The sequence below is a fragment of the Coffea arabica genome, chromosome 4e (genome assembly GCF_036785885.1).
Source record: "Coffea arabica cultivar ET-39 chromosome 4e, Coffea Arabica ET-39 HiFi, whole genome shotgun sequence".
Lineage (NCBI taxonomy): Eukaryota > Viridiplantae > Streptophyta > Magnoliopsida > Gentianales > Rubiaceae > Coffea > Coffea arabica.
Genome location: NC_092317.1, coordinates 1,440,619 through 1,467,512, shown reverse-complemented (window position 1 = coordinate 1,467,512; position 26,894 = coordinate 1,440,619). Strand labels below are relative to the sequence as shown.

General features: G+C 37.6%; 5 protein-coding genes across 9 annotated transcripts; all 5 read left to right on the top strand.

The window, feature by feature from the left end:
* The first annotated feature begins 1,422 nt into the window (after positions 1–1,422).
* On the top strand, positions 1,423–4,842 carry LOC140005859 (uncharacterized). Its single transcript, XM_072046991.1, has 7 exons — positions 1,423–1,579; positions 1,656–1,956; positions 2,216–2,256; positions 3,351–3,514; positions 3,596–3,701; positions 3,781–3,950; positions 4,041–4,842. The coding sequence occupies exons 2-7, from the start codon at positions 1,700–1,702 to the stop codon at positions 4,590–4,592; spliced, it is 1,290 nt and encodes a 429-aa protein (XP_071903092.1). The 5' UTR covers positions 1,423–1,579; positions 1,656–1,699; the 3' UTR covers positions 4,593–4,842.
* A 1,274-nt stretch (positions 4,843–6,116) lies between these two features.
* On the top strand, positions 6,117–8,624 carry LOC140005858 (F-box/FBD/LRR-repeat protein At1g13570-like). Of its 3 annotated transcripts, none has more exons than XM_072046990.1 (3): positions 6,117–6,587; positions 7,295–8,211; positions 8,309–8,624. In XM_072046990.1, the coding sequence occupies exons 2-3, from the start codon at positions 7,303–7,305 to the stop codon at positions 8,357–8,359; spliced, it is 960 nt and encodes a 319-aa protein (XP_071903091.1). In that variant the 5' UTR covers positions 6,117–6,587; positions 7,295–7,302; the 3' UTR covers positions 8,360–8,624. The 3 variants fall into 3 exon arrangements, with proteins under 3 accessions (XP_071903091.1, XP_071903088.1, XP_071903089.1); XM_072046987.1 differs by having other exon boundaries at positions 6,118–6,587; positions 8,296–8,624; XM_072046988.1 differs by having other exon boundaries at positions 6,118–6,587; positions 7,286–8,211; positions 8,296–8,624.
* Positions 8,625–10,630: 2,006 nt separating this feature from the next.
* LOC140003694 (glyoxylate/succinic semialdehyde reductase 2, chloroplastic-like) lies at positions 10,631–16,546 on the top strand. 3 transcript variants are annotated; one of them, XM_072046986.1, is made up of 13 exons: positions 10,631–11,323; positions 12,350–12,428; positions 12,903–12,968; positions 13,597–13,672; positions 13,749–13,804; positions 14,355–14,439; positions 14,567–14,627; positions 14,885–14,937; positions 15,019–15,089; positions 15,191–15,263; positions 15,892–15,996; positions 16,072–16,262; positions 16,422–16,546. In XM_072046986.1, the coding sequence occupies exons 1-12, from the start codon at positions 11,056–11,058 to the stop codon at positions 16,234–16,236; spliced, it is 1,158 nt and encodes a 385-aa protein (XP_071903087.1). In that variant the 5' UTR covers positions 10,631–11,055; the 3' UTR covers positions 16,237–16,262; positions 16,422–16,546. The 3 variants fall into 3 exon arrangements, 2 of the variants coding, with proteins under 2 accessions (XP_071903087.1, XP_071903086.1); XR_011813401.1 differs by having other exon boundaries at positions 10,658–11,323; positions 16,072–16,306; XM_072046985.1 differs by having other exon boundaries at positions 10,660–11,323; positions 16,072–16,546.
* A 2,207-nt stretch (positions 16,547–18,753) lies between these two features.
* Positions 18,754–23,541, top strand: LOC113742328 (uncharacterized). The gene is made up of 11 exons (XM_027270153.2): positions 18,754–18,910; positions 19,214–19,601; positions 20,126–20,220; positions 20,462–20,529; positions 20,636–20,679; positions 20,883–20,960; positions 21,048–21,201; positions 21,862–22,014; positions 22,111–22,221; positions 22,733–22,798; positions 22,999–23,541. The coding sequence occupies exons 2-11, from the start codon at positions 19,249–19,251 to the stop codon at positions 23,095–23,097; spliced, it is 1,221 nt and encodes a 406-aa protein (XP_027125954.2). The 5' UTR covers positions 18,754–18,910; positions 19,214–19,248; the 3' UTR covers positions 23,098–23,541.
* A 520-nt stretch (positions 23,542–24,061) lies between these two features.
* On the top strand, positions 24,062–26,672 carry LOC140005856 (uncharacterized). Its single transcript, XM_072046984.1, has 3 exons — positions 24,062–24,446; positions 25,611–25,710; positions 26,255–26,672. Exons 1-3 carry the CDS (start codon positions 24,179–24,181, stop codon positions 26,325–26,327), a joined length of 441 nt encoding a protein of 146 aa, XP_071903085.1. The 5' UTR covers positions 24,062–24,178; the 3' UTR covers positions 26,328–26,672.
* The last annotated feature ends 222 nt before the right edge of the window (positions 26,673–26,894 follow it).

Here is a 26,894-nt window from a genome sequence, read left to right as displayed (position 1 = left end):
TCTCATAAGCATCACCTGTGTAGTATTAAACAGGATTGCTGGTGAAGAGGCTAGTTGACGTATGCTACGTGTTTGATCCATGTTCCCCTTGTAGTGTACTTGCTCCAAGCTATCGTGTTCTGCAGTTGAATTGTTGCTGCTTTTGATACTATAGTTCTGTTTTGCCGTGTGATACTCTCATATTTAATAGAGGTCTGGAGCTGAGAGCAAGGGTCCTTCTTAGTTCGCTTGCCAGATAAAACCGTACCTAAAGGGTATTTTATATCGATTTGTTGGGCAAGCAAGTAGTATTTTTGACATAATCTATCGTTTCCGGAAAAAAAAAACAAAGTATTTTTGACATGGAACTTCTTGCTGTTAACATAATAAAATTGAGGACACGGCCCCAACAGTCATCAGAAAAATCGTTCGGATCGATTTTGTGTGAAATACACAAAATTATATTTTGTATGCACACGATGTAACTTATTTTTAATAACGTGTAATTATAAAATAAAATTTTGTGAGTTCTCACATATGCAACTTGAATCTTATATTTTTATGGAGGCCAATTTTTGGTCATCAACCTCTCGAAACAGTCGCTTCCCTGCCCGTCCTCCTAACATTGAGATCTTCTGTGAAACCTTTTATGCCGGATCTCCATCACAAACCGTACCTACAGTGACACTGCAAATATCTTTTTACCAAGCACCACGATCACATTGCACCATTCATGATATGCAATGATAAATGTTTTCTCTCTCTCTCTGTCTCCTTTTGTTTTCTTTTAATTTTTTTTGACATGATTACAAAAAAAAAACGGTGGTAGGATTTGGAGACGAATGGTCCCTAAATAACAATATATAAAACTAATACCCCAAATATGGTGGAAACAAGACTAATGTTTAGTTAAAATAAAACTCACATCTAGTGAAATTCGAACTAAGAATTTCTAATTTCTAAAATCTCAACCTCGACAATTAGATCAAAAGCTTGTAGCCACAAATTTTTTTTAATGGTATTCAAATTTCAAACCTTGAAGTTATATATCCTTTGTAGTAGTATTTGTTTTTCTTTTAATTTATTGTTTAACATGCGGAAAATATCGTGGACGACCGTACCACGACTTCAATTGCGTTGACGAATAAACGATGGATTAGCCGGGGCACAACGATCAAAAGCGTGCCAGTTGTTGGTGCGATCAAGTCATCCCAGCCCCAAATATTGCCACGTCCCACCCATTAGCACGAAGCTACGTCGTCGTTTCCGGCATCGAGAGCTACAAAAAAAGTGGGGGCACCCACCGTTTTCTCACTTTTCCTATCATCCTTCGGGCTCAAATATCTCACCACTCCCAAAAATAAGAAACGGAATATTTACTCACTAGTTTAGTAGGAGCAAAATTATTAGTATATATTCATTTATTAGCATATGTTATCTCGTGTCTAGATCTTTGTAAAATATTTTCCAATACGAATTTTGCAAGTTGGCAAAAGAGTGTTTATCTTCACCAGCGGGACTAGGGTTTTGCCTATCGAAAAAATCGCCACCACCGGAGAAAACCCTAGCTGAATAGGGCAAACCGGGAAATTTCCATCAGGTTTTGATTAGGGTTTCCACAGGTAAACACATAGCAGTATCATAGTGGAAATAATTTTGTAGTATTCGATTTGCAGGTATTTTTATAGGTAGAGACAGAAAGGAGAATCCTTAAGAACAAATGGATTATGATTACGTAGCCGCTGAACAGAATTTCTCCGCTTACGGAGTCGACGAACAACAATCTCACCACCGACAAGGTGGCGGGGAGGATGAGTATGAGGAAGATAACCACGGAGAAGACTACTATTCCGAACGCGGCGGAGGAGGCGGTGGAATAGGAGGAGGAGGTGGAGAGTTGGAACCACTGGATAACATAGATGATAGTACTACTGCAGGCCACGATTTAAAGCTTTCAGTCGATGATTCTTCTGCAGGGTTAGTTAGTTATAGTTTAGTTATGGTTAGTTTGTAGTATGGTAGTAGTCTGTGTTGGGAATCAATCTCCTAGGGTTTCCAAAAATATTGATTTTTTCGCTTAATAGTTGATTGTACTAGGGGTCTTTTGCATTGGGGGAAGAGTTTTTTCGATGTGTAATCGAACCCCTTTGTGTTTTTGGCCTCTTAACAAAAAGAAATGAAAATGAGGGATGTGTGAACAATTTAGCAATAACTGTTGGTTTTTCTTCTGTGGTAGAAAACTCTTCGTTGGTGGTATTGCTTGGGAGACTTCTGAAGGTATTTCACGCTCTTATTTTTATATGTATTTCTGGATTTTCCTTGTCAAATGATGATGTATAATTGGACCCTTTTTATCTGAATATTGCTTTTATCTTCTGCCGTTATTCTCTTTTGCTATGAATTGTGAGGTTTGCTTTGGTGTATTTTCATCTAACAGAAGACTTCTGATAAAATAATGCTTATGCGTGTGACTAGCGGACTTGCGGCGGGTTTTTAACTTTTGTCTGTGTTGTCGATAATTTGTGTTGATTGGGCATGTTTTTCTGTGAATCCTGAAGGTCTAATCTTTTACAGATCTAATGGAAAATGCTTTGCCACTTGGTGAAAGATATGGTTAGTATGGGGAGCCTTAGGAGAACTGTCAACCATATTGCAAAAGACTTTCCCCTGTTGCCACAATTTAGAAGTGATATTTGTAATTTGCAATCAAAGACAATGTGGAAGATGAGTAGTTGAATGTAGAGAATTTGAATATCGTTTTCATTGTGTATGAGGGGTGGAGGAGAAGGGGGTGGGGAGTACAGGTGAAGAAAAAGGGGGGCTTGGTGTGTCATTTCATCCCTTCTATTGCAGGGTCACTGACGGAGGCTAAATGGATGCCCTATTTACAGGGCATACTATAATTTCTTTTAAGGTTAAATAAGGATATACCTTAATTACATTGAGTGCTTGCACTCGTCTAGGAAGGCTGCATAACCATAATAAATTGTTGGAATTGGGTACTTACCAAAAAGTGAGATGATCTACTGAGAATCTTCATTTTCTTTTCGATTGGAATTACTAATGTCATATTTGTTTTATCATTTGTGGGCTGGAGGGGGGGTTTTATGTTTAATTACGAGCATGAACTTTGCAATCCATGCTTGATCTGTCGTTAGAATGTGACATTGGTAGTGTTGGGTTGGTTGCTTGTGGTTCGTTATTTCTACTTAATAATGCTATACTTTTCTTGTAAGATGCGATAGTGCAGTAAATTTGGCGAACGCTATGCAAGCTGCTTTTGACATGTCTGAGTATATGCGTTTGAATTGGGTGCCTGTTTTGCTTATTCAGCAATCTGATTTTATCTTTCTTTATTTTTTTCATTCTAGAATCATTTAGCAGGTATTTCAGCAAGTATGGTGAATTAACAGATTCAGTTATAATGATGGATAAAATCTCTGGAAGACCACGAGGTTTTGGATTTGTAACATTTGCTGACCCTGAAGTTGCTAATAAGGTTCTAGAGGAGGAACACATTATAGATGGCAGAACGGTATAAGGTCTTTCTTATTGAGTGGTTCACCAGTTTTTCTTTTGCAACATATTTTTACAACCATTATTTATCTGACATCAGGTGGAAGTGAAAAGGACAGTCCCTAGAGAGGACATGCAGGGTAGAGGCGGGGTGTCAAGAACCAAGAAGATATTCATTGGCGGTATTCCATTAACCTTGACTGAGGGTAACTTTAACAGATCCATTTCATCTCAGTTTATGCAAGTTGATTAGTGTGTTCGACTTTAAATGAGCTTCTATTGCAGATGAGTTGAGGGAATATTTTTCTGCCTATGGTAAAGTTGTGGAGCATCAGATCATGCTAGATCATAAAACTGGGCGGTCTCGAGGCTTTGGCTTTGTCACCTTTGAGACAGAGGATGCTGTTGAAAAGATATTTACTGATGGACAAATGCATGAACTTGGTGGCAAACAAGTGAGTGCCAATGATCTCTAACCTTTTAAGATTTCGTTTCCCTTTTGTATTCTAAAGAAAGAGAGGTAAGCAGAGAAATAAATGTTTCAGGTTGAAATAAAGAAAGCTGAGCCTAAAAGATCTGGGTTTGATCACTCAAGTGACAGCAGGATGCGTCGTGGTGGTAGTAATTCCAACAAGTCATATGGTGGTGGTTATAGTGGTGGTGCTGATGGGTTTGGTGGTGGATATGGTGGAAAGATGGGTAGAGGATATGGCGGATATGGTGGATATGGTGGTTATGGTGGTTATGGCAACTATGCAGGAAACTATGGTGGAGGTGCAGGTTTTTATGCTGGATATGGTGGTTTCGGTTATGGTTTTGGGTTTGGTGGACCCATGTATGGTGGTGCTGGGTATGGAGCTAGCAGTTACGGGGCTCCTGGCGGTTATGGTGGTGCTGCTGCTGGCTATGGTAGTGGTAGAGGATATGGAAGTGGTTATGATGGTGGTAAAAGTTATGGTGGCGGTGGCGGCAGCGGTAGTGCTGCAGGATATGGCGGCCCTAAAGGTTATGGTGGCGGAGGTGGCAGCGGTAGTGGTGGCAGTAAGGGATATGGGAATGGTGGTGCAAGTGGGAGGTTCCATCCTTACCGGAAGTGAACTTTTGAAGAAGTCAGCTGTTAGACGTGATTTGACTGTTACAAGTTCTGTCAGGGGCTATATGTTTGGGGATGATGGTTTTAGCTTTTGCTTCTTTACCCACTTAATTTTGAATTCAAACAATTGATTTTCTTAGACATGGTTGTCTTTTGTTGTGAGAACTTCTTTGTAGCCGAATCTGTAGGGCAAGTAATTGCTGCTCCATGATTCTTACTTGTGAGAGAATCAAATGGTATCTGTTTCATTGGAATATTTTTGACAGACATAAAATTGAATGATTTTCTTTTAAACATTAGATAGAGCATCGGATCCCATGGTGAGGCTGTTTCAAAGAATTTGGCATTGTTTAAGTTTCCCATTGCCACTATGCTCTCAATTCCTGTTATGTACAAACCTTCACTTTCAGGAGCTGATTTAATAGAATGTTTTCCTCTCTTTCTTCCGAGCTCACGGGCATAAACACAAACACGAACACACGGATAAAAGGAGCGACCTTTTCAACACTCCATTTTAGTGGTAGTTCACAATAGAAGTGTGGATCTGGCAGTTAATTAAAGCTGTGTGTTAAAACGAAACTGATCAAAATTATTTCTTTTTTACAATTTAAAGGAAGAAAGATAAGCAATGGAAAACTTGTGTAGAAATTTTAGGAATTTTTAAATTTTTTTCTCCGCAACACAATTTTTTCAAGTTTTGGTATTATATCATCTTTTATTTTTTTTTTATTTTTTAAATCATGTTTGGTTTTGTGTTTTTTTTTTTAAACTCAATGACTCAAATTATGTTAAACCATCTTGAGATGTTATGGCACGTTATAAACCATTGAATTTTTGAAAATCGAATTTACACACGTGTAAGTCTCATTTAAAAGTATATTAATGGGAGTGTTTGGATACAAAACTTATCCCAAATAATATTTCGCTTGCATCATAAACACATTTTTCAACCCACCTTTTTATCTCATATACATCACATCACAAAAAGTGCTACAGTAATTATTCCAAATAATATTTCAAATAATACCCTATCCAAACAAACAAACTAGAACTACTATGTATGGGCATTAATGTCATTTTATCAAAATTTTGGACAAAAAAATCATTATTAACATTTGATTAATCAATGAAGAAGGCAAACTATTATAAAGTTTCAAGTTTAGAGGGGCAACTTAAAATTAAATCTTTTTTATTTTTATTTTTTTGGTCTAGTTGAGTTCCCCTCTGGAGATTAGTTAGAATAGGTAGGATTTAATTTTCTTGATCTATTTGGATTTTTCTCAATATAAATTGGAATGACAAATACTTGAGTAGACTTCATCTATGTAGAGTTAGCGATCTAAAATTCGCCGCACTATCTCATCAACTAAAGTATTGAAGATGCGGTAAAATTTGAGCCATTAGATTTACAAGTTTGTTATATTTTGAATTATTGTTAGACAAATTTTAAAATTTAATTATGTTGATATAATTTTTTTTAACTTTTGCACGGATATTCACACTAGCGTACGCGTACGAGAAAAAAAAATACATCAAAGATAAGGAAAGGAAACTTCACGCACTGACCCAACAAACATCAAACTCCTCTCTTTTGCATACGTATCAGAAACGATCAAGGGTTACACATAGAAAAGGAAAGCAAACATCACGCACTTGCCTAACAAACATCAAACTCCTCTATTAGATGGAGGGAAGATCGAGGGCTGGGGCTTTGATTTTTTATTCTGTGGCGCCGACTCGCTCACGTTTTTGTGAAAGTTTTGCGTCGGTTTCTCTGAATCGACTTGTTGATTAGTGGATTTTGCAGTTTTTGTCTGAATCGAATTTTGCGATTTTCCTCTGCTTTAATAGGTTGCAGTTTTCCTCTCCCTTTAATAAGTCGACGTCTCTATTTTGAAAACGAGGTCGATTTTGCAGTTGTTCTCTGAACCGACTTTTGCCCCCTTAATCAGACGTCGATTTTGCAGTTTTCCTCTGTTTTCTTCTGCCTTAATTAGAGGTAATCTACGTCTCTATTTTGCAGTTTTCCTCTATTTTGCGATTTTCGTTGGTAATTGAGTGTGAGTTCTTAATATCTAAATAATAAGTGTCCAGTTGTTGTTACCGACGTGTCTAGTTCTTAATATCTTGAGTGTCCACTTCTGTGTGTGGATGTTAAAGTGTAACATTTGAATGAATAAGTGAGTAGCATTCTAGAGTAAGTAGGTCGGATTGGAATAGCTACTTTTAGGAGTTTTTTTTTTGGGTAGAAAAATGTATGAGTAAAAAAGGTGCGAATAAAAGGATTGATTGTGAAATATGTTTACTCGTAAATGTCTCGGTTTTTATTGATAAATATTAGCTAATTTTTCTCTATGGCTTGTGAATTAATTATGCACTTAATTTTGCTTTTTTTTTTTTCTAGTTTAGTTGATTTATTTGTTTAAAGCATCTGCAGAATCAATGTATGAGTAAAAAGGCGTTTTAGGAGTTTTTTTAAAGCGTCGGATTAGGATAGCTACTTTTAGGAGTTTTTTTTTGTTGGTAGAAAAATGTATGAGTAAAAAGGTGTGAATAAAAGGATTGATTGTGAAATATGTTCACCTGTAAATGTCTCGGTTTTGGTTGATAAATATTAGCTAATTTTTCTCTATGGCTTGTGAATTAATTATGCACTTAAATTTTTTTTTTGAGTTTAGTTGATTTATTTGTTTAAAGCGTCTGCAGAATCAATCATGAGTACCGTATTTAGTGGTATTATTAAAAGAAAGAGGACAAGAAAAGGGATTAAAGCAGTAGAGCGTAAGCCGAACCTTCCCGAGCTCCCCGAAGAGATCATATATAATATCGTGGCACTCCTGCCTGTAGTAGATGCTGCGAGAACGAGTATGTTGTCGAGGAGTTGGAGATATAGGTGGACCGAAACTCCAAACCTTATACTGGACAGGCAATTCTCTGAACGATTGAGCCTGAAATACGGATCAACGTTCCAGGATGAATACATCGCGATAGTGGATTCATTACTGTTTCAGCACCCTCGCCCCTGCATCCAAAAATTTGTTCTTGAAATCCCGCAATTGCCGACAACCCATTTCTCCATCATCACCGACGACTGGCTGCTTACACTAGCCACCAACGGTTTGAGGGAACTGAATCTTGATAACTCCGCAAACGTTGCCGGGCGGTACCTTACCATACATACCTGTTTCTTCTCAGAGTTTCCTGAACTTACACGTGCCACACTGACTAACTGCTGTTTCCGCACGCCGCTTAAAACCCAAGGCTCCTGCAACCTGACTCATCTTACTCTAAACCAAGTTACCTTCCTGCCACCGTCATGGCCCTCTGACGGCCGCTTTATTCATGCGCCTCAGCTTGCGGTCTTGGACTTGAGAGACTGCAAGGGTCTCCATTGCTTGAGACTGCGCGCTCCCTCGCTGAGAAAGTTGATTCTTTTTCGGAATTGGCAACTTGATTTGAGCTACTTTATCAGGTGCAAGAATCTAACAGATGTCCGCATTACTACTAGGCTCGCCGGAATTCAACGTCTTAGACACGGTATATACGGTAGCATCAATTTGACGAAGCTCATTCGCAGCTGGCCAAAGCTCACCCAACTTCATCTGGATGCAACTACACGCAAGGTGCTGAATTTTTGTACTCCTACTTTCTTTCTTATTTTTTCGTTTTTTTTTTTTTAATGGTTGTCCGTTGCTGCTCTCGAGCAGCATCTGGGTGCAGATAGTGATGGTATTCGTCCCAGGAGGTTTCCAATTCGAATTCAAAGATTGAAGCAGTCCTCTTCTTAGTAAGCAGTTGCTTCATCTTGTGGAGGCCCGCCCGGTGATTCAGTTAATGTCATGGGCTGTGTATGATCACTCTGTTGGGAATCAGGGAATGCATGCGACTGCTATTATTGATTTCATCTCAAAGAGGAGCATCGCCTGAAGCGCCAAGTGATTCTCGAACCATTGATTTAAACTTGCATTATTGTCTAGACGACTATTTGTTTCTTTCTCTCAAATGTTGGTTGGTTGAGTAGACCACTTCGACTTCATCCTACGTGCGATAGCTATCTGCATTCCTTAACTCCTCATCCCTCTTTGTTCTCTTGGTATAACATTATAATCCCCAAAATGTATTGCGAAATTGACAAAAATTCAACAAAACCACTCTCAAGTGTAACAAAAATGAGACGTTATCCTCGAAACCGCATCGCTTGGGCCAGGCTAATTTCTTAGATTATAGCAAAAAAAAAAAAAAAAGGTCAGATGCATGCTCTGATACTATATCTACCGTGCTGACTAAGATTTTGGCAGGTAATCCACACTCTTTTTTTTTTTTTTCGAAAAGGCCAATTAAGCACGGTAGCCAATAATTGCAACAACCAGGCCTGTCGTGCTAATAGCCTTAATGGTTATATTCTTATGTTTTGATTGTTGTGGTAGTTCCAAGGTGGTAAGAAAAAAATGGAAAAGGGAAACAAGGGTTAATGTCCCATGGTTGATATGAAAAAGAGAAACCACGGTGCAGTTGAAAAGCTAAATAGGAAAATTCTTGCCGGATTTGCAGTTGATATAACTAGAGAGTTAAAAAGAAATAAAGACAGACAAGGAAGCATTCATGTCAATCTTATTTGCACAGGATAGAGTATAAACTCCCCCATGCCTAGTTTCAATAATTTTCTTTCCATTTTACCTATAACATTTAGCTATCATAATTGAGCTTTGACTACAATACTCCTCCAGGCAGGCAACAACGTTCAAACCACTTTTTTTTTTTTTTTTTTTTTTCAGCAACGATACATTTGTATAACCTATTCTATCTTAATATAGGGGGAGAGAGAGCCTAAGAAAATTGTTGTAGGGGTTAGTGGGTATACAAACCCAACTAGACCAAGATGTGTTATGACACAATCTTTAAATTTTTTTTTACTGCCGGTAAGGTTTAAACCCTCACCAACAGTCTAAGGGAGGGGCTTTAAGTCCCTCCTTGATGGCCACTGAGCCATTGGCCCAGTGGTTACAACGTTCAAACCACTTCTTAAACCAAAAATTTGATACTAGTACAGCATCGTGCCGGGTCAAACTCAAACGACTGAATATTAGTATTAAAAAAAAATATTGGCCCACAACATTTGTCTTGTAGTAATATACTTTTTTGCTAGCTATTCACATGTTGAGATTCGAGAGTTTCTACGGTAATAAAGCTCACTTAATATGTTCAGTTGTTTGAAATTGTTGTTAAAGGGCGTTGTCAAGTGCAAAACATTTTTTTAGGGTAAAATAAAGATTTCATTCATTCAAATCATATATTACAGTTTTGATTATGAACGGGGAAAATTATCCCATCACAAAGTTCTACATTCATTCCGTATGTGCTGCAAAACAGGCAAATATAAAAAATATAGTAGTAGTACTCTTTTTCAAGTTTGGTTAGATTCTTTAACTAGCTTCCAGCTGACTGAGCTATATTGGGAAAGCCAGCACCATTAAACGAGCCAAGCTGAAAGGAAGTTCGTGGCATCTAAATTTGAATATGCAAGTTTTATTTTTTCCGCCAAAAAAAAAAAAAATCTGGAAACCTGATGATATAATGAACCAATTGTCCGGTGTCACCTGATGCTTTGGTCGTAGCCATCACGCGCTCAAATGGGGCAAATCTCCTATATACGTCTATTAGTAGTCTTTACAGATCATTCAATGTTCATCACAATTTAAGCTGTGGCATTTTAGTGTCATTTTATCAAAATTTTGGACAAAAAATTCATTATTGACATTTGATTAATCAATGAAGAAGGCAAACTATTATAAAGTTTCAAGTTTAGAGGGGCAACTTATAATTAAATCTTTTTTATTTTTATTTTTTTGATTTAGTTGGGTTCTCCTCTGAAGATTAGTTATAACAGGTAGGATTTAATTTTCTTGATCAATTGGAATTCTCCTCGATATAAGATTGAAATGACAAATACTCGAGTAGATTTGATCTATGTAGATTTAGCGATCTAAAATTCGCTACACCGTCTCACCGACTAAGGTATTGAAGATGTGGTAAAATTTGAGCAATTAGATTTACAAGTTTGTATCTACCATATTTTTGCTGATTAGACTAGGTGGGCGTAAAAATTTTCGATTGACATGAAAAAAAAAAACCTCAAATACTCATTATTCATCTTCCGAGTGGAAGTCATGCTCATAATTGAGGAATCGCGTTAATGCTTGTTGCGCTTTTTCGCCGAGAAGCAGCCACCCCTGCCCGAATCCTTTTGTGGAACTTTATCCAGTCAGAATCCTTGTAGTCCCCAGCATCTACGAGTTCACACCCGAGCACCTGATCTTGCCGCAGCTCTCGAGTTTTCACAGTCACACAACAGCAGTTTTGATGTGGCGGAAGACCATACTGCCTGCAGTCTGACAGATTGCGGGTCTGGCATCTGGGTGTTGGGCATACTGAGAAGAGACGACAAATTACATTACAAGGAGGCCGGAATGGCCAAAACTCTCCTTTTGAAAACCACTCCCAATTTCAGTCAGCATTACCTCTACCTCCGCCACCCATCTATCATCCTCTATTCACCGCCAAACGTAAAAACTAGCTGCTTTCCACAGGTTATGGCTATGTGTTCAAGTTTTTATCCTCTTTTGCCCATCAACTTTGGAAACAAAGCCAGACCCATCTTTCCTTTCCCAACTAAACCTCAATCTCTTGTCCGTTTCAAGGCGTTTTCATCTCAGGCCGATACTTCTACCACCAAAGGTAATTGGGTTTTCTGCTATATTGCTTTCTGTCGCTGTCTTTTTACTGCTCTTTGGGTTTTGCTAACGACACCCTTTCGGTTTTCGTTTCGCATTTTTATGGGTCAATTGAAACTGCTACTTGAACTGTCCTTGATTATGCATAAGGAAAAAAATTCAAGATATCGAGCTTTAATTTCTGTTGAATGCAAGTAAATCTGCAAAATGGGCTAAGTTGAGGACGATAATAACGTAAAAAGTCAAAATGCTCTTATCGGATGCAAAGAAGATTGAACAGATTACATGATGGTATAGCACTGGTTTTGGTTTTTGAAATCCTAAATTTAGACGATGACAATAGTGGTTCTGGGAGAGTAAACGATTGGTTTTTAAGCTAGTTGATGACGTAAATGGGAAGGAAGCAATTTTAAAATTCAAATCGTATTGCGCTCCAATCCAATGTGCAATTGCCAACCATTGATGGTCAATATAGTGCAGTCAGTTTAGTGAATATACAGTATCTCTATACTTCTAGTTTACATCTATAATAGCTTTTGATAGTGTATAGTGGTGACCCTGTTAGCCATTGGGCAGTTGAAATGCTTTTGGCAGCTGCTATTTGTGCAGCTCCTTTCGTAAGCAATTTCAGGCTTATATTTCCTGCACAGTTCGACTTCTACAGATGGTACAATGCTGGAGCAGAATTAGCGAAACACTTTTCTCATTAATTGCTTGAATTAGCAGAATTAGCAGCAGAATACTATCATGATCCAGCAAGAGATCTAGCATTCTCATTATTACTAGAACTTATTGAGACATGATAAATATATGGATGGAAGTAACTTTTTAATACTACAAAACACAGCTGAAAATACTTCATGGAATTAGCTGGACAGATTCTTCTCAGACGAACACCGCACCTTGAACATAAGCACAGCTTTTGTCTTCACGAGAAAGTTTAGCTTTCTGCCAATTTTGCATCATGCGTGCACACACACAGTTAAGTTGTCCTTTTTACTAACCAGATTTTCACTTGTATGTGGATTAGATGACATTCCAGCTCGCATTGGCTTTCTAGGTCTCGGAATTATGGGTTCTCCGATGGCCCAAAATCTATTGAAAGCAGGGTAACTCAATATATCTTTTTATTTTTTGATTTCTTGTGCAAGCCTCCCACGCGGGACTGAAATTTTATTGCAGACTGTTAGTAAGTAGTAACATGATCAGAGTTCAAATAAGTGTAACAAAAAATGGTAGTTCCAAATGGTAGACTCATTCTCATTCCAGCTATTTTCTAATGGTACTCCCTGAGTCGTGAAACCTAAAAGATTATTGGTATATGAAGTTGCATTCCCTCATTCTGTTTTGGATAATTTTGCTATATCTTCTCTTTGCTCTTCTTTTGACCAGTACAGAAGCAGCATCTCTAAGGCTGGCAATGTAACAGTAGAATCATTTGAAAATCAAAAAACTTCATGACAGACCTGCATGTGGTATCCTTAGAAAATGGGAAAATTAAATCATACTTAAACAACGTACTTATTTTTCAACCTGAAATGAAATTTTCATCTCTAATTAGCTGCCAATTTCCATGCTTGTAGATGCGATGTTACTGTCTGGAATAGGACCAAGAGCAAATGTGATCCACTTCTCTCCATTGGTGCTAAGTAAGTATCTGATGCACATATTGTTATTCTAAGCAGAGGGTCAGTCTTCAGTGATATTAGTTTCCTCTTAAGTTAGTGCGCTGGTATTTCTGGCTGTAAAGACCTATACCTTGAGATAACTTGTTATATTGTTGTCTACTACTGCTTTTCTATTTTCCCAGTTATCAAGGTGTGTCTCTCATTAATCGCAACCTTAATTTCTGCCTCAAATGTTTCAAATTTAAGATGGAGTTCTGCGGTGTAACTTTACTTGAGAAATGCTTTGATATTGCGTTAACAACTAGAATAGCAACAAATGATTTGCTTCATGCTGTCCTTATCCTGATCCTTTTGCTGTTTATGTAGTGGTTAATATGTCTTATCAGCTGAAAGAATGTGATACTTAACTAGGGCTACATGCATTCAGCATCCTGTTACTTACGCTATTTGATTTTTTTGTCGTCCGATATCTGGGCATTTTTTTAATTACAATTTTCAAATGCCTGTGCTCCTTTTAGCCATCCCATGGACTAGGTGTCTTCTTAAGCCAAAGTCAAGTAAAGACCATGTCAATGGGTCTCTTATCTTGTACCAAACTTGTTCTTGGTGTTGCCTTTCATGTCTACATAATCAGTAACTTTTTATGCAGGTATAAAGCCTCCCCTGAGGAAGTGGCAGCATCTTGCGACATCACATTTGCAATGCTTGCTGATCCTGAAAGTGCTGTGAGTATGCCTTATTTCTTGAACTTGCTTGCCTCATGTTTGCTAGATTCAATTTTTAGCATTAATATTTTATTAGGCAGATGTTGCTTGTGGAAAGCACGGAGCTGCTAGAGGAATGGGTCCAGGAAAAGGGTACTGAACCTTTAACTGAAACTAATATTCTGTTATTTGATCTGATTATTAGTGGTTGTGGACAGACAATATGTTGTGTTTTTCAATTATTGTCGATTGACTTCTGCTGAAAAGGCTGGCATGAACTGCTTTGTTATGAACGAATGTGATATTTGATACAACACTCATGTATTTACTTTCTCCATCCCTAATTGAAGATCTTAGTTTGATAATAAAAAAGAGTGGAGAATTTGAAGATATTCAATATTATAATGAAAAATTATGTAACATTTATTGACTGTGGGAAAATGCCTTTTTTGGCATATAAAGTGTTAAAAGATGTAATTTGTAATTTTTTTCCAACGTAAAATCCTCAATTTAAGGAACGCTAATATTGTTTTAGGAGTCACATTGGAAAACCATAGAGTGGAGGTGTTTAGATACCTTGCTGGACTACTGCACAAAAAAAAAAAGAAAAAAAAAGGTACTGAAGAAGTTCACTTCCAGGAGCATGCAGTGTTCTGTGTGCATGATATATTGTTGGCATTCTAACCTGTATGGCTTCTTGCAGTTATGTAGATGTCTCTACAGTTGATGGTGACACTTCAAAATTGATTTGTCAACATATTAAAGCAACAGGAGCCCAGTTTTTGGAGGTAGATTTTATGATATATACCTTCATTCAAAAATTAATCACATGAATTGAGTTATAGGTCTCTTCAGTTACTTCTTGGGCTACTGCTAAATAATTGGTCTTCTATATTTGTGTCATATCTTGAACAGGCTCCAGTTTCAGGTTCCAAAAAGCCTGCAGAAGATGGACAACTCATTTTTCTTACTGCAGGTAAGTTTTAATTTTTAAAATAACTAAGTAGACATTTTGTGCTTGAGACTTTTTGGAAAATCGCTTTCCTTATTTACATTCTAGTACAAGTATCAAAATTTTCATAATTTTGAATAGAAAGGCAAATAGTGGGGTAAAAACCCATGTTCTTGATTAGTGATTTGGGTCCATTTGGCATCCAAGATGTTTTGGTAATATTCTATCTTGTTATTGTCTTTCTTCTTTTCTAAACTGTAGACATGGCTGCAATTCTTCAGGTGACAGATCTCTATATGAAGTGGTTGGTCCACTATTGGACATCATGGGAAAGGTTGGTGCTTTGCCCTATTTGTGGTGAATAGGAAACACATGCTTCTTTTCCATTACTAGTTTATCTTTGTCATTATCTTAGTCAAGATTTTACCTTGGGGATGTCGGCAATGGAGCTGCCATGAAACTCGTGGTAAACATGATCATGGGAAGGTAATGCAAATTTGCTATTGAGATATTGTTATTTGTTTTTTTCCTTATTTATGGAAAGTAAAGCAACTTTTGCTTGAATCAGTCTTTTGAAACAATTGCAGTATGATGGCATCATTTTCTGAAGGGTTGCTCCTCAGTGAAAAAGTTGGACTCGACCCAAGTGTTCTGGTTGAGGTACAACTTTGTGTAGGAAACCACCTTTTTCTATTCATACTGAACAGAAGTGGTTTCTTGTCGATAAATTATGTACTTTTATCAGTTTAAATACCAATCTCCAGCTGCAAGCAATAATAACTTTGCGAACTTCGCTATTGACTTTGTCTAAAAGATTAGAATTTGGAGATAAATGGTGGTAGACATAGTCTTGTGGATTATTGCCTGCAAAGTTGGGCAATGAAGGTAATAAAGGTATCTTGACTGCATAAATTTGTAATGGAAGTTAAGTCAAAGATTGTATGTAAATTCATAAAGCCCTGAAATCAATCATGAAATTACAGGTCATATGGTTATTGGACATCCTTCTCAAATTCATTTAACAAAGTCATCGAACAATATTCATTTAGCAAAGCAGAATATTCATGTTCAACGGGGTTATGAATAGACGAACTTTTCACTAGTGAAAACAATAGGAAGGTAATAAGTTGCTTGGATTATTGTTACAGGATGCTTTCAATATTCAGCTCTGACAAGAACAGTCCGTTGCTTCTAATTACAGGGTTTGACAATTTTTCTAAGCTATGTCTCAACTCATGAGAGTATTCCACACCTTGGCTGATTCTGGTACCTAAATATCATTTTGCAGGTTATCTCACAGGGTGCCATAAGCGCACCAATGTACTCGATGAAAGGGCCTTCTATGGTTAAATCCCTCTATCCTACAGCCTTTCCCTTGAAACATCAGCAAAAGGTTTGTAACCCAACTATATCAATAAGAAGGCATCGTCCAAAAATGGCTTCTGATCAATGGAATTTATCATCGCAGGACCTTCGGCTTGCATTAGGACTAGCTGAATCAGTTTCACAATCAACTCCAATTGCAGCAGCTGCAAACGAACTTTACAAGGTGGCAAAATCTCACGGTTTAAGTGATGATGACTTCTCAGCAGTAATTGAAGCACTGAAAGCGAGAATACAGGACAAAAAATGATCGATATTCTATGGCCAGAATTCTTGGTAACTCGAGAAAATAGTTGCCCTCAATCCCACACGTTATGCTAGTACACTCTTGTCTCAATCAGTTCAAATTCCAAAAATTAGGCTTTAGGTTTATTTCTTTCACCTCTAAGATGTGTAATATTTGGCTGTTGCTCTTCCATTCCTTTGTTGCACAAGGGGGGAAAATGCTGAGAAGATGATGATGGTGAAGCAAAAAATGACGAAGGTCAAGCCAAAGTGGCTGTTGTGCTAAACTTTAATCATGATAAATTGAGCAGTTCGCTGATTCCGATTGTTGAATATGTTACCTGCCTTTATAATCGGTGTTACATATGTTGTGAGTATATCCTAGAAAGCATTTATAATGACTGATTGTAACTAATTGCCTTTTCCCAAACTTACAGGTCGTCTAAGAAACATCCCATATCCCTATCTTGTCTTTTCACTTGCCACTTATATAAATGCTATGCTGCATTCCTCATACTAAATGACAATCAAACAAAGGTGGTGTTTGTGTTTGTGTTTGTTTTCTTTTGCTGCTTACTGTTTACCTTTGCATGTTAGTTTAATTCGCGGTATGGAAATGGGAGAAAGGGCATAATACACCATATTTAGTTTCAGAGGATATATACTGCATTTGCACTGGGGAATTTGAAGAAAATCTCAAGAGGGAGGGGGCCATGCTAAATATTACAAGACATTTCGCGGAGTGCATTATATTAACAAGAGAATAAAAGGGGTACTTTGCTCTACCGTCCTTCCATGCTTGGTTTCTCCGAATCGACTTCTGCACTCTTGCCCTGCATTCCGCCCATCCCATGGATTATTATTATTGGTTTCATCTCAAAGCGCATCATCGCCTGAGGCACCAAGTGGGTTCTCTACAATTAGCAGCGGCTATGTTAGGTTAGGCCCTCAAAAAGAGTAGGTACTTTTACTTTCTCTCTGCCTGAAGCACCAAGTGATTTATTGTCAGGACGACCATTTGTTTCTTTATCCCAAATGTTGATACTTTGTTGATCAAGGTAGCAGTAAGTAGCATTGTGTTAATGAGCACTTTAAAAAAAGAAGAAGAAGGAAGATCATACTCGCGCTCCTATCTCGTAAAAAGATAGGCTCCATTAATTAATTATTCTACTTGAAATATCAAACACAGTACTAATAACTAGATCTACATTAACAGTTAATAAGGGGTATCTGAGGAAAGTATGAATACAAAATAATTGTTGTAACTATATTAACTTAATTTTTCAATCTGTATGAAAAAAGAAATAGACCTTATATTTATTTTTTTCAACAATCGAAAGTACTAGAAACACCCAACAAAGTTAGATTAACACTCGAAGGTAATCGAAATCCTGGTGCAAGCACAATCTAAAACGGAGCCCATAAACCAACACCATCCAGCCAATTGGTAACTGGAAGTGCACTTGAGAACCCTAAACCCAGGGTAACTACCCCGCAATCTTTTGATGTGGGATGGAATAGACCTTACATTTATTGGATAAATGGAATATAATATATATATATATATACACACACTAATTGATTTTGTGTCTATGTGGGCAACTGCTTGCATCAGCTATCATGATTAAGCTTTGACTACAATACTCCTCCAGGCTCCAGGCAGGCAACGACGTTCAAACCACTTCTTTCTTAAACCAAAGTTTTGATCCTGGTGCATCATTGTGCTGGGTCAAACGAACCTCAAACTACTGAATATTAATAATAGTATTAAAAAAAATATATTGGCCCACAACTTTTTTTGTTGTAGTAGCAGTAGTAATACCTTTTTTGCTAGCTATTTACATGTTGAGATTCGAGAGTTTCTTTCTACGGTAACAAGGCTCACTTGATATGTTCAGTTGTTTGAAATTGTTGTTAAAAGGAGTTGTTTAAGTGCAAAACATTTTTTGGTTGGGTAAAATAAAGTTTTCATTCGTTCAAATCATACGTTACAGTTTTAATTAACGAACGACGAAAATAATTCCGACAAAAAGTTTTACATTTCGTAAGTGCAAAACATTCAAGCGAATTATAGGAAAGGCAAATATAAAAAGAGTAAATTTTATATACACTAGACAGTATATATACTATTATGATTGGATGCACGACACATATACAAAATTTGAGTTTCAAATTCAAATTCGAATTATGTGTCACGCATTTAATAATAAAAATTCATACACCATCGCTGTATAGAATATTAATTCATATAAAAAACTGTATTCAAGTTTGGTTAGATTCTTTAACTAGGTTCCTGCTGACTTTACTTAGCATCTGAAATCAAGCTTTTACTTAAATTGAGCTAAGTAGGGAAAGCCAGCACCATTAAACGAACCAACCTCAAAGGAAGTTCGTGGCATCTATATGTAGTTTGGTTTTTTCCGCAAAAAAAATAAAAATCTGGAGACCCAAATATAATGTAATGACCCAATTGTCAAGTGTCACCTGATGCTTTGGTCGTAGCCTTCACGCGCTCAAATGGGGCAAAATCTCCTATATGCCAGTAGTCTTTACAGATCATTCAATGTCCATCACAATTTAAGCTTTGGCATTTAGCTTCAGCTTCGTTCAGCCTCCGTCTCCTCTTTCTTCATTCCTCTTCTCATGGCTGCCAGTTTTTGCTGCCCATTCAGCAAACAATTGGTCCAACTCCTCCTCCTGTAATTTACTCCCTTTCTCTCTCATCCTGTTCATACTTGCAACTGTTCATACACAAGCATTTCTGTATATATTATATATATATATATAAAACATAACGCCGTTGGAATCGGTCCATCCATTCGATTCCCCCCATACATACTTGAGCTGTCTTTTGTTCTCTCTCCTTCTCTTTATTACTCTTCCTTTTCCCCTTTTCTCTCTCTCTCTCTCTCTCTCTCTTGCTTTCTCACGTAATTTCTCTATCTAGGGTTGTGAATCCCTTTTTTTTTTTTTTTGATAATAATAATCATCATCATCATCAGAATTCCCTCCCCGAATAGCCCTTTTCGTTCCAGAAATGACGACGACGTCGTCCGCGGTGAAGAACAGCAGCAACAACTTTTTGCCACCTGGGCTGGTGTCCAATTTGCAGGAGGTGCTTCTTAAGAGAAAGGGTGCGGATGACCCGGACCCACAATCACAGTCCTCCTCTGCCGCCAAACCACCCACTGTCAACGATGAATCGGTGGAACCTTCTTCGTCGTCTGCTTCCAATTCCGGCCGGGTTGATGACCAGCCTGATTCAGATACCTCTAAACCGGTCATTTTGGTCACCAATGGTGATGGGATTGAATCCCCTGGCCTTACCCATTTGGTTCAAGCTCTTGTTTGTCTAGGCCGTTACAATGTCCACGTTTGTGCCCCTCAATCGTCAGTCTGCCTTTCCTTAATTTGAATCTTAGATTTTCCTTTTCCTGGTGATGCCTTTATGAAAATGTGGAAGCTAAAATTTCTATGTTAGAATTTTTTTTTCTTTTAAAAGAAAATTAGAACTTTTGTTTCTCATATAATTGTCTCAGCGTGTGATTGCGAATTATTTGTTGTAAATGAGGTTTTATTTGAACGTGTGATTTATTGATTTTCACCTTTTACGGTATTCGCGTTTGCACCCATGAATCTTCGGCGTACTTGTTATTTTTTCTAATTTAGTTATTTTTAGGGACTTGTTTATGGGTAGGCCTCTGACTGCTCTGTCTTTTGGATATAAGTGTAAAAATATGATTTTTTTTTTGAATTTTGCTCATATTATTATTATTGGAGCTCGAAATTTTTTTTGGTAGTTTTACTTCATTTGTGTGTGAACTTTGGGTGCATAAATGTGTGATTCTCACTTGCTTCAAGATTTATTGAAGAAAATTATGTCTTGATTAGATGATTGTTGGTGCTTTTGACAGGGATAAATCTGCCTCCGGTCATTCGTTGACTATGAGAGAGACTATTTCTGTTAGTTTAGCTGAAATTGATGGTGCCACCGCATACGAAGTTTCTGGTATGGAAATTTTATTCTATTCTTCTTTTTGTGGTTAGCTCAATTTAATTTATGAAACATTGCAAGTTATGATTTACTAGTTACATAATGCGGGATTGATGTTGTCCAATGACTTTAATCTGTCGGTGGACCTGATGTTGATTCGTAGAGTTGTAAAAAGTTGTGCAAACTTCAAAAAGATTAGAACTTTCCCTGGTAGTAAGTAGAATTATTCCAGACTGTGTATGTTTTCTACTCTCAGGGACTCCTGCCGATTGTGTTTCTTTGGCTTTATCTGGGGCTTTATTTTCTTGGACAAAGCCTTTGCTGGTATTGTATTGTATTCTATGCTCTTATTGATTCTATTAGATTGTACTTTGTCGTCAAAGGGCTCATCTTTTCAGCGTGTCCTTTTTGTTTCTTGAATTTCTTTTAGGTAATTAGCGGAATCAACAGGGGTTCAAGTTGTGGCCACCACATGTAAGTTGTTACTTTTCATGTGATTTTTGACATGGCTATCAACTAAATTGTCTTCAGACTATCTTATTCTGCTAGTGCACTGCTGATTAGTACAATTAGAATATCACATCATGAACTTCTCGATCAGTTTAATTGGTGCTCCAATTTTGGTTATGCTCTAGAAAGATAATTCTCATGACATGGTTACATGGGATGATGTCCAGGCTTTACTCAGGTGTTGTTGCTGGAGCTCGAGAAGCACTGATTAGTGGTGTGCCATCTTTATCGATATCATTGAATTGGTATCTCCATTGTTTCGTAAAACTGTCATTTTTACTGTTATTTTTTTGCTGTTCTGGATGTTAAGAATTTCACCATTTTTATCTTAGGAAGAAGGATCAAAGTCAGGACAATGATTTCAAGGATGCTGTTACTGCCTGTATGCCAGTACTAGAAGCAGCTTTTGGAGACATAGAGAAGGGAGTTTTTCCAAGGGACTGCTCTTTCCACATAGAAGTTCCGACATCTCCTTTGGCAAACAAGGTTTGGTTCTATAACCTCATGTAGGATCCTGACTTCTATATTGGGCAAAGTGTTTGTGGCATTAGGAAACTGAAGAACAACATACACTTGATGCTGGGGCTGTTAGTATCTTCAGGCACATTACCATGACTTTGGCACAAATGTCATATCTCTGTCTGATGTAAGCAGACAAGTGTTTGATTTTTCACTTTCAAATAAGATCTTGATCACCAATTTTGTATGATAAGGTTGAATGATGTAAATATTCATCCCGATCTTGCCTCTATGTTTCCATAACTCGATTTCTTCCAAAATATAAGAGGAGCTGTGAACAGAAAATGTTGTTTTGCATTACTCAAAACATGAAGCTTATGTATGCCAATTTTCATTTGTTGAGCATGTTGTAGCACTGTTTTTGTAAAACTTTTATACTTCTTCATTTGTACATGCACATCCATGCACGCCACCTCTTGCAGTGAATTTGCATAATTTCTTTTCCCCCTGGGTAGGAAAAGAAAAAATAAGGCCTTTTAGCTTCAAGAATTGAAGACCTTGGTTTGCACTTTGGAGCCTAACCTTAGTTTGTAGCTTGGGCCCTTAGCATTTAATAAAGTAGAACTGAAGCATGAATCTATTTAAATCTGTCACCGACATTCGAATTACTTATAAACTGCTTTACAGGGGTTCAAATTGGCAAAACAAAGTCTCTGGAGGTCTACACTTAATTGGCAAGCAGTTTCATCAAATAGGCATCCATCTTCTGGACGTTTCATGTCCAATCAACAGATCTTGGGTATGCAGCTTGCTCAACTCAGCCGGGATGCTTCTGCTGCTGTGAGTATGCTTTGCTATGAGTTGGTATTACACCCTTTGAACTTTGGCATTATCTGTGGACATCTATTAAGTGGTTTACTTTCTCAACTTTGTCAGGGTGCTGCTCGCCGTTTGGGCACACAGAAGAAGAACGTTGAGGTGGTTGAATCAGTTGGTGTTGCCGGGAAATCTGATTCCAATCGGACTTTGAGATATTTCAGGCTGGAGGTAATACTATTTCCATTGCATTTAAGCACAATATCTAAGTGTTGTTGAGTATAGCTCTAAATTTTAGTGGCTTGATATATGTGGTTTACATGGGTTTTAGTATGTTTGGAAGCGAAATTGAATTTGGGTTTCAGAAATAGGAACTTTCCAGACTATAAAGGCTACGTCAATTGGACTATTGGAGATGATGTGCGATCATAAACAATACCCAAAATGCAAATGTGTCCTTTTGTGAAATACTAGTTTTTTTTTTTTTTTGATAAATCTAATATTAAGTAATGATAGATATGATCAATTCTAAACGCACCTTCAATGGTCTGACATGTACATATTGCTTATGATAAGAATTCTTCATCCAGCTGCTTTTCCTTGTTTGTGATTTCATGTCTTGGTTAAGTTGTGTCTGCATACCCTTCCTTGGAATATTCATTTGATGTATTTTTCTGTGTCTATGCTAGAATGGTTTCGTGTAGTTGTCCGTCATTAATTTGGCTAGTTATCTATATTTCAGTTCCTCGATAAAGATCAGGGAGGAGAAGATGAGGATCTGGACTTCAGAGCGCTTGAAAATGGCTTCGTAAGTACAGCGCTTCTCTGTGTTTTATGCTAGTACTTTGTCTACTGTTGATGCAGTGGTTTAGTTTTTGACATCATTTCTTCAAGTTCAGAAAGAGAAATGGAGGATTTCATGTTAACGTTGCATTTGCACGCTTGGTTGGTGGTTTTGTTGCACATGCTTGACTATCTTTGATGTAGAACTTTGGTCTTTCTTAACAGATAGCCATCACTCCTGTATTTCCTCAATCGCAAGTAGAGTCGGAAACTCAAGTGGCTGCTTCTGATTGGGTTTCCAGAGCACTGAAAGTTGGCCAGTGAAGTTTGCTTAAAGTCGACAGCATTAGTGGGATTTTGTGTATATCGGAAGACGATGCCGCTTTAGTCGTCATGCAACTTGCTCTGTGGTTTCGACCTGAATTTTGTTCTAAATTTTATTTGGTCTCATATTTTTGATAGGTTCTTCTGGAACCAAGTTTCTTAGTCCATTTGTTTGTCTTGTGGAGCAGATGGCTTCCTGTGTTGATTGATACAGCTGGCACAGCTGAAGTGCCTGTTGTCAGCTTGTATCTTTATCACACTACTGTAAAAGTCGCATTGTAGGTTTTCTTTCTTTCTTTCTCAATTTCTTCTTTTCCCCTCTAAAATTTTAAGGTGAGGAAGGAGAGTTGGTTTATTGTATTGTAATTGTGGTAGCACAATGTAACTGCAAACAGTCAGGTTCGAATGATCGTACCCTTAATTTATTTGGTTTAGTGTTGTTTACTTGGATTGTTTGGATTTTATTTGGCATTCTGTCTGTGCCAACTGTTTCTTTGCCAGCATGACTTTTGATGAGTTGCTGCTGCTGCAGACATGTATAGTATGGTGAAGGAATCAGTTTTATCAGTGTCCAATGTTCTGCTCCGGGGAAATCATACACAATTCCAAGTCAGAAATGATATGATGAGTAGTGCCAAACAGATGTAGCCGATGAGTTTTAATTTAATTTTTTTGCGGAAGCTTTATGAAAAGTAGTTTATTAAGAGTTTTTGATCTGGAGAGTTAAAAAAGCCTTCCTTCCTCCAACAAAAAATACACGGAAGGAAATAAAAATCCCAGTGGATACATATTTTTCTGATTCTCAAATAAACATATTATTTCTGTAGTTTAGACAAGCACAATTGGAGGCCTGGAAATTTTTGAATAACAATTTGATCTACCTGTAAATTTGGGGTATTTTTGTTAAAGAAATGGAGAAAGCAAAAGTAATAAACATTAGAACTGCTCTATCCTTTCCCCCTTTCTGAAAGGCTAAAATAAACAAACCCATATATATAGACTTGTCTTGTACTGTTTCTCTCCGCTCTCTTGAAACACTTCAGTGAGAAGAATTCAAATCTGCTACACGGGTTTAGTAGAAATGTCCTCCTCTAAAGCCCTAATTCGCACCGGATTTTCTCTCATGACTCGGTTCGCAAATCCATCTCTCCGTCAAAACTCGACCTCGACTCAGCTCATCACAACTCAGAGCCTAGACATCGACATTGTGCCGAAGCTTTTCCCGTCTCTCTGCTCGCCATCCCTTCCCCCTCTGCATCAGTACGACGCCGACTCAATCAAGAAGCTCTCTTCTCAAGGCTTCCTACATCCCTGTGGCCTTCCTTCTCTTCCATTCTTTCTCCCTGATGGTAAAAATCCCTTCTTTTTTGTGTTTTTTGGCCCCTTTGTTTCCCTTGCGTTATTTTTAATTTCAATTTGATTTTCTTCGCCTCCTCTTTTTTTTTTTTTTTGGTGGTTTTTTTTTTTGGTGTTTGGGGTGGAAGGGGTGGGTTAGAGTAGGAGAGCGGGAAGGTTGAATGGAGGGGATTTGTTCAACACCATTGGACAGATGCTGTTTAGTGGAAATAGGAGATGAGAAATGGTGCGTGGAAATACTATGTGGATTTATTAGGGACCTTTATCCTAATTTTAGGTTAGAAGGAGATGATACAGAAATTGAGACAATACACGTGCTGCACTCTCATGATTGGTGCTATGTAAAGTTTTAAGTTTTCTTTCGATTAACTTGTCTTTATGAGATAGAAGGCCTCAATTGAGCTAAATATTGAAACTTCAGTGATGGGTTTTGATTCTCCTCCACAATTTATGAAACTCCAAATGTTGCTAATTGTCATAATATTTTGGCATTGGCAACGGTTTCAGTTACATTCTTATCACATTATGAACTGTTCTGAAAAAAGACATGATATTTGGTGTATTTATGATTTTCAATAAGTTCTGTTATTGAATTTGACTACTCAAAACAGAGCATTAACACGAAACAGGTACCTCACCATAAACTTTAGTCTTCATGTATAGCCTACCTGCATTTTTTTTTTTTTTTTGGTTAAAACGCTGCATAGCCACTAGGAATAGCTAACCTACGTTGGGATATCTGAGACTGCCTTATGTAGGAAATATATCTGTTTACAAGTATGTTCGAACTTTTTCATCTGTTAAAATGTTTTCTTAGCCTTGAAATTTCTGGAAGGGGAATACCATCTTAATTTCTGTGAAGGAAGTTCAATCATGTTTTTAGTGGTGCAAATTTCACTCGAAGTTTGCTGGACCTCTATTACTGGTTACAGTACCTTTGCTGAAGCCCAATACAAATGTTGTCGAAATCACGCAATCTATGTGATAGGAACAAAGATGAAAAAGCCTTTAAATTTGTACCATGTTTGTATCTGGTAGTAATTCCCCGTAGTCCGTTGAGCGATTTTTTGTGGTTGTCTAATAGAGCTGTTTGCTTATTATTTCTTTGTCATAATTGATCTGCATGTACTGGTGCTTCACTCTCTCTCTCTGCATAGGAAATGATTCTTTGTCATCTGAGCCAATGGTTTTATTTCCGAAAAGAACCTACCAGCCAAGCAACATTAGGCGTAAGAGGAACCATGGATTTTTGGCACGGTATGTTCCTCGTTCCTCTCTCTCTCTCTCTCTCTCTCTCACACACACACACACACACACACACACACACCCCTCTACATAGAGAGAGCGTGAAACGAGACGCACATGACGTGCTCACTTTTATGTGAATTTTTTTTCCCTCTCACTTTCCTTCTCAAGTTATCTCATGTTGAGTCCTGTATGTAACTTTTGAGAAGTGCTATCCATGATTCCTTGTTCTTCAGTTTGTCTTTTACCTGATTTACGAATCTATCTCAAAAGAATGCAGCTTGTTCTAATTTAATGCTAGGATACACTTCCTTGCCATGGCCGTAATTCGGAATGTGGAGTGTGTAAAGTTATCCTGCACTCTTTGAGATTAAAAGGATGGAGCTTTTAAAGATAAAAAGGTTCCAATTTTAACAGGCACAGGGAAAATATCTAGGAATTTCATGCTCAAATTAGGGTTTCTATGACGATGGAAGGACAAGTTTTGCTTGATTGATAATGCTGACTATGAATAAGCACAATTACTGATGAAAATTTTGTTTTATTGCATGAGCAGCAAAGCAACTAAGGGTGGCCAGAGAGTAATTGCTCGACGAATTGCTAAGGGTCGGGCAAGAATCACACCTTAGGAACGTTGTCCTTTTTCCGTTGTCCTTTTTCCGTTGTTTCAGTAAATAGCAGATATAGGTCCGACAGTTGTGTTGCTTCATTGCAAGACTAAGCAAATAGAGCGATGAGTTGCTTTGCATGGTTACTTCAGCCTCAAAAGATCTGACAGCTGTTGCTTATGGTGTTACAACTTCTTTATGCTTAAGCAGATTCTTTTGAAGCCGGGAAAACCAAAAATATTATGGACTTTATACTTGAGCGATTGTCTTTACACATTATAGCAGGCATCACATCAAGTTCAATAATTGTGTGTATAACTCAGATAGTTTAGAAGTTCAGTGTTAAACGATTTTTCTTTGACGGAAGTGCCCAATTTTGCATTTGGAGGACTACATGATTAAGCAGTCCCATGGCATGTGGAATCTCGGTCAATTGCTATTGCAGGTACGGAGCTTTATAGGCATGGCAGTTGGCATCCTCTCATCTAGCACAATAGGAACTACAGGAAAATTTTGCAGCATTGCTCTGGTTGCCCCCTTTTTAACATTTTTGGAACCCGGGATTTGAACACATTTTTTTTGCCTTCA